A 6,519-nucleotide genomic window follows, 5' to 3' on the forward strand; every position below is an offset into this window, starting at 1 on the left:
CATGAATGAGATTTAGCCTGGTGTGTGTCTGAAGGAGAATGAACAGCATTCTGAAGGTGTTGGTCTTTCCAGGCAGCTTGGATAAATTTAAAGAAGTAATTCCAGAGTGAGAAAGGGCAGGAGAAATCAATCCCTATCCTTAAGTTTTCTCAAATGAATGAATTGAACTGTCCAGCCTGGAATGAACAGTAGATAATAAAAAGATAACACTTTTCTGGGGAAATAGCCAGCAGCTCACAAGCAAACTGGCCAAGGTTTCTGGCAGTTCTGAAGAGAAATTGATACAAACTGTGTCTGTTCTGGGGTTTCCTGGGGTAGCTGAAGATTACTGATCTCAAATTAGGCTGGCAGGAATCTTTATGAGCATGTACCTTTTCAGCAACAGTAATTGACAGTGGATCACACTGAGCAGATCCACAAGAGTGATCTGGAGTGGACCTTTGGGAGGTAGGAGGGAAGAGCTTAACCTGCATCTTGGTAGAGATGTAACAGGATGGGACTGTGAATGTTTGTAACTAAAATTGACCGTGTTCACATAGGTGAAATTAAATCAGCAGTGATACTGTAATTCAGAACAGCTTTTGATGTGCTCTGAGTGGGACTGGAATCCATGTAGGATGAGACTGTTCCTGTTGAACCTTAGGGTTTGCAGAAGATGCCAACTGACCTGCATATGTCAGAACTCATTGGTGAGCTCGAGCTCACAATCAGCTTAGAGCACACTATGCTCTGGCTGCTGTTTGCTATTTACAGTTGGGTTTTTTTAGAATATTCAAATATCTTCAGCTAGATGAGTTGTTTTTCTTCACTCAGGTTGTTCTTCCAACATTTATCCTGGAAAGAAGGTCGCTGTTGGAAATGTATGCTGACTTCTTTGCACATCCGGACTTGTTTGTCAGGTATTTGACTTTGAAACTGGAGATTCTCATGCTGGTTATGGCCCTTGTGGGCTGCCAGAAATTGCTATTTTGGAAGAATATTGCTTGGGTTTTGGCTTAAACTTCAAAACCAGTCCAATCAGTTAAACTTCCAGTTGCAAAACAACCCAGCACCCATAAAACTTCCCTGTATCCAAGGTCCCTGCTTGTATTTCACTCTGCCTGTCCTTCTCTCTCTCTGCAGCATTAGTGACCAGAAGGATCCCAAGGAGAGGATGGTTCAGGTGGTTAAATGGTACCTCTCAGCTTTCCATGCAGGAAGGAAAGGGTCAGTTGCTAAAAAGCCTTACAATCCCATTCTGGGGGAGATCTTCCGGTGCCACTGGGTGCTGCCTGGCACTGAAGATGACACGGTGAGTTTCTCATGGTGGTTTTTTGGAGCCCAGAATGCAGAAATGCAGCCCAGAGCTTTATTAAGTCATTGACAAATGGATTATGCTGTGCTTAATTAGCAAATCAACAAAGCTGTAGCAATTTCTTAACCAGTTCTCCCCCTTCCTTCCATTTTTTAAAGAACCACGTGATGTGCTGAAAATTTCCTTTTTCCCTGAACTGTTCCATAGCACTGATTATGAATTTGTTTCTTCCCAAAGTTCTGATTTTTTGTTTTTATTTTTTAAACCAATATAGCCCACTGGGGTTTTTTGTTTTGACACTTCATTTGGGCTTCTTGCCTTAGGAAGTTGCTTTAGGCCAATGGTGGTGTGGGAAGTGCTGTTGTGAGGTGCTTCATGTAGCCTCAGTGTAATACATCTAAGTCAATGTGATTATTTGAGTATAAATCATGAATTTTTTCCCATTTCCTTTGCTTCCCTCCAATTTGTTTGTTCAAATCTTGTTTCTGAGATGAATACTTGCCCTCCAATTTGCTGGCATAAAAGCAGTGTTGTATGTGGGCTTTCTTTGCTTCTAACCATGAATTAATTATACTTTGCATTCCTTGCTACAGGAAATGAATATTAGTTTATGGTTTTGTGGTACATGAAATGTGATCATTATTAATATGCAGATCAGACTTTCAGAAGCAAAATCAAAGACTGTTTCTGCCACTTAAGTATTTTTTGTAATTGGGTTTATACAGGAGTCTTTCAGTTTAACTGTTTTTTTCTGTGCACAATTAAAACAAAGACATTTATACTTTAAAATAAGAGAATAAAAGCTCTATCCTTTAGAAAGGATCATACTTCCAGGACTAAGGAGTCCTGCAGTACATTTTTAGAAGCCTTTAAAGATGGAGGCAGTTTCTCTGGGAAGTTTCCAGTGTTTGCAGGCAGTGTGAGTGATGGAATCCTCTCTCTCCCCTGTCCCACAGGAGCCAGTCTCTGAAGGACCAGTCCCCTGGGTCAGTAAAAGCAACGTCACCTTTGTGGCAGAGCAGGTCTCTCACCATCCTCCAAGTAAGTTGTGACAGTTCCTTTGCCAGGAGAGGTGGCAGCTGGAGAGGGGTGACAGTAAAGTCAGCTTTTGGCTTAAATCTTGGATTCACACTTTCTCTCCAGATTTAAAAGCTGAATATTCATAAAGGCTGAAAAATTAGAAAGTGCTTTTGTGAGAAACTAATTGCAAACTCTGTTGCAACATAAGTGTGAGGCACTGATGAATTAATTTGTGAACAAAGGTATCAATGCCTTGTGCTGATGTTTTTAACACTTGTCTCCTTCTTCAGTTTCAGCATTTTATGCAGAGTGTTTTAGCAAGAGGATACAGTTCAATGCTCACATATGGACCAAGTCCAAGTTCCTAGGAATGTCCATTGGGGTCCATAACATAGGGCAAGGTATGTGTGTGTAAATTGAACAGCAGAGGAGAAATTAAATTCTGCAACTAGGATTTTTCATATAATTTATATAAATTATTTAAAGTCATCATACTAAATGTAAGCAATGGTTGAATTTATGTAACTGGAGCTTGTGTATTTGGGAATCAGAGATTCCTTCCACACACTCTGTGTGCTGAAAACACCTAGGGCCCAGTTTTTCCCAAAAATACAACCCTCCCTGCCTCCTCTAGAATCTGGGCATCCATTAAAAATTAATCTCCTCACTTTTGCTTTTGGCATCTTTTTTAAATGGCATATTTAATGAAATCATTGTGAAAAGTTACATAGAGATTTTGCTTAATGTTTTTGAAATCTATTTTTATTTGTCTTTAACAGGGTGTGTTACATGCCTAGATCATGATGAACACTATATTTTAACTTTTCCTAATGGCTATGGAAGGCAAGTAAATGCTGTAATTGGTATTTTCATTTTTTTATGCCTTGTAATGTTTCGTCCTTAGTATTTATTGCTCAAGATTATTATTATAATTATGTATATTTATACATTTCTAATTGCAGGTCTATTCTCACTGTGCCATGGATAGAGCTTGGTGGGGAGTGCAGCATTAGTTGCTCAAAGACAGGTTACAATGCTTCCATTGTCTTCCACACAAAACCATTTTATGGAGGAAAGAAGCACAGAGTTACAGCTGAAATTTTGTAAGCAGCTTTCTTCATCCCACTTTTTCCTTCCTTAACTGCCAGGAGTTTTAACAAGACAGTCAAGAGTGTAAAATGCTGAAGCAGCAACACCCAAAAGAACTTAGCTCATGATTATCTGTCATGGAATTGGCCATTTTATAGCCAAATTTGTGAGAGGAAGCTGCACAGGCCTGTGTCCTACTTTATCCTGCTTGTAAACATCCTAGACTGAATCCCAAAGGGAATTTTCCTCTCCTGAATTATCAAAAGTGTCTCCATCATTACCTTTCCTAAAAATGCAAATACTGCAGCAAGCCTTGGGATTACTGTTCATAGCGTGTCAGTAAAAGCCCTGCTGCAAACTTCATGTATTTTTACCTGTGGTTTGGTGGATTTTGGTTAAACCCTGTGCACACACTTAACACAGAGAAATCAGTGTTGATTTCCATTGTATCTGGAAATGTGCTGTGATGTCAGCAAGTGGATGCTGACAAAATGAGGTTTGGCTTGGTTTTAAATCACTGACATTTATAGATGCCATGTAAAAACTGATGTATTTCCCAGTGCTCTGGGGAAGAAGTGGATTGTGAAACCATTTTTTAAGCTTAAACTCCCCACCCTAAATTTGTGTGGAAGGCCTGAAACTGCTTTCCTAAACTCTAATGCAGACCCAGCCCTCAGGCAAGGCCTGTTTTACCCTCATCAGTGCTTCCTGTTGAGGTTTATGTAATTCATTCATGCTGAAGTGCCCCCTTGTAAACAGAACCCTCCTCCCTTCTAGGCATGGACACCCTGGCTGATATAAACCAGGCTTTACAAAAACTAGGACCAAGTTTTGATCCTTTAAGATTTTTCAGTTGCTGCAATACAGCTGAGAAATGACTGTTTGTTTCTCTTTAGTTCTCCAAATGACAAGAAACCCTTCTGCTCCATTGAAGGAGAATGGAATGGGGTCATGTATGCAAAGTACTCCACAGGGGTAACACAGCTTGCTTTCTTTTTTCTCTTTTGATCAGAAATACAAGATTGTACTTAGGGGGTTTGGGGTGGTTTTGTAGGTTTGGTATTTTATTTTAAACGAACATTAATAGTTGGAACCTCCTATGAGGGTTGCCCAAAAGAATGCTGAACTGGGGATAAAACTTGTTCATTTATTCTTAAGGAAGTTTGATTTCTATACAAGAAGAGAATCTTAAAGATTACTGTGTTTCATGTATTTCCTGCTAACCAGTGTATTAGAGTGTGAGGGTGTATAAATTTGAAATCTAGCTAAAGAACTGAATAGGATTCTTTCTTTTTCATCTTCCACTCCAGGAGAATGCTGTCTTTATAGATACCAAGAAAATGCCTACAATAAAGAAGAAGGTAAGGAAATTGGAGGACCAAGACGACTTTGAGTCTCGCTGGTAAGAACTTCAGTTAACTGGGAACATTAAGGTTTTATTTTAGTTATACTCCAGTTTGCAGAACAGAGACTAAGGCTGCACTGATCCAAATGCTGCATGCTCTGCTCTCCCTGAGCCCAGCTACAGGCAGGCTGGGGATTTAAGGGGGAAGAGGAGACCTGGAGTTCTGTCACATCCTAATTGGGATCAAATGTTCAGGGAGGTCTGGAGAGCTCCACCACAGCCTTCTGCCATCACAGCACAAATATCAAATATCCTGAGGGCTTTTCTGCCCTTTCTCTAACCTGAGATCTACCTTTATTCACTGCTGTGTCTACAACCTGTAGCTCTCTGCTCCCCTAAAAGTCTCCCTTGCCCTTTCTCTTTGAAGCTTGTGGAAGGATGTAACCTACAACCTGAAGATCAGAGACATCGACGCAGCCACGGCCGCCAAGCACGCGCTTGAGGAGCGGCAGAGAGCCGAGGCCAGGGCCAGGAAGGAGAGCGAGACCTCGTGGGAAACACGGGTGAGCTTTATTGCAGCAGGGTGAAGGTCAGCCTGCAGCCTCTGTTCTTTCTGCCTGAGCCATGAAAAGCTTACCTGTGGCTGTTCCTTTGCAGTTATTCCACGAGGATGGGGAGTGCTGGGTGTACGATGAGCCGCTGCTGAAGCGCCTCGCTGCCAGCAAGCACTGAGGGCTGCCGAGGCCACAGAGCCTGGGCTGAGCAGAGGCTGCAGCTGAGCCGACACCCCCAGTGATCACGTACATCCACGGCACAGCCCCACCCTCCAGCTGCAGTGGTTCCTATCTCAGGGATACTGGACTTACTGAGACAGACAAAGCAATTCACGGGAGGCTGAGCGGCTCCGGGCAGGGACTGGCTCTGGCTCTGGGGGCAGGGCCCTGCTCCTGCTGCCTCTGGAGCAGGGAGAGGCTGGGCCCTGGGCAGACACTCTGTAACCACTGTGAAGGCCACGGCGGTGGGAGCAGCTGCATAATAATCCTGGGTCCTACATATTTAAAAAGCAAGAAACAAAATGCAAGATGTCATTTAAATCTCGCCGATGTTTGCAATGTGTAAATATGAGGATTCCTCTGATGGGACAATTTGTTAGAAAATGCTACATAAATGTTATCTTCCACACCTGTATGATAATCAAATCTTTTGGCATTTCAGTGTCTTGCCCAAAATAACTTTGTTATTTTGAGATCAAAATGTAACCATAGATAATTCTACCCAATGCATCTTAAAGCTTCATAAAATAGATTTTTCAAACTTCTCTTATGGACTTTTTATTTATTTCATAATAAACCTTTGCAGGAAGACTGTTTTTCAGTTGAGTCATGATAAATTGATAATGTCAAATGTTTTAGTGGTGTTTGTTTTTTTCACTGGAATAATCCTTGCAGCTAAACCTACTTCTTAAAGTATTCAATGAACTAGCAAAATGAGCATTTGCAGCATCCACAGGAGAAGTTTTCTGGGCTCTACATCTAACCTTGCCAGCACTTCAGGAACCTCTGAATTGTGTGCTTTTGTTACAGTTAATAATGATTAAGTAGCTAGATGTAGCAATCAAACTACTTTTCTCTCCACAGTAAAGTCTAGCTTTTATTTGATTTCATCTTAATTTTGTCTATGTTGCACATACAGAAAAACTAAAAAAGCAGTGTGAGATGGAAGCCTTGGGCTGTTCTCCCCCTCCCACCCACTGTCACTGCTCCAGGAGTGC

At 41.5% G+C, this 6,519-nt stretch overlaps 1 protein-coding gene across 8 annotated transcripts in view; it reads left to right on the forward strand.

The window, feature by feature from the left end:
• OSBPL9 (oxysterol binding protein like 9) overlaps positions 1-6,110 on the forward strand; it is a 56,605-nt gene extending 50,495 nt beyond the window's left edge. For 6 of the 8 annotated variants that reach the window (XM_079314541.1, XM_079314537.1, XM_079314538.1 and 3 more), the window contains 10 exons: positions 814-899; positions 1,123-1,291; positions 2,251-2,335; positions 2,605-2,715; positions 3,094-3,157; positions 3,277-3,417; positions 4,300-4,378; positions 4,714-4,805; positions 5,176-5,311; positions 5,406-6,110. In XM_079314541.1, the coding sequence (XP_079170667.1) occupies positions 814-899; positions 1,123-1,291; positions 2,251-2,335; positions 2,605-2,715; positions 3,094-3,157; positions 3,277-3,417; positions 4,300-4,378; positions 4,714-4,805; positions 5,176-5,311; positions 5,406-5,480 (1,038 nt within the window). In that variant the 3' untranslated portion in view covers positions 5,481-6,110. The remainder of the gene's footprint in view (positions 1-813; positions 900-1,122; positions 1,292-2,250; positions 2,336-2,604; positions 2,716-3,093; positions 3,158-3,276; positions 3,418-4,299; positions 4,379-4,713; positions 4,806-5,175; positions 5,312-5,405) is intronic. The other 2 variants (XR_013775395.1, XR_013775396.1) reach the window with 1 other exon arrangement.
• Positions 6,111-6,519: the final 409 nt, after the last annotated feature.

This window comes from Erithacus rubecula, assembly GCF_903797595.1.
Source record: "Erithacus rubecula genome assembly, chromosome: 10".
Taxonomy (NCBI): Eukaryota; Metazoa; Chordata; class Aves; order Passeriformes; family Muscicapidae; genus Erithacus; species Erithacus rubecula.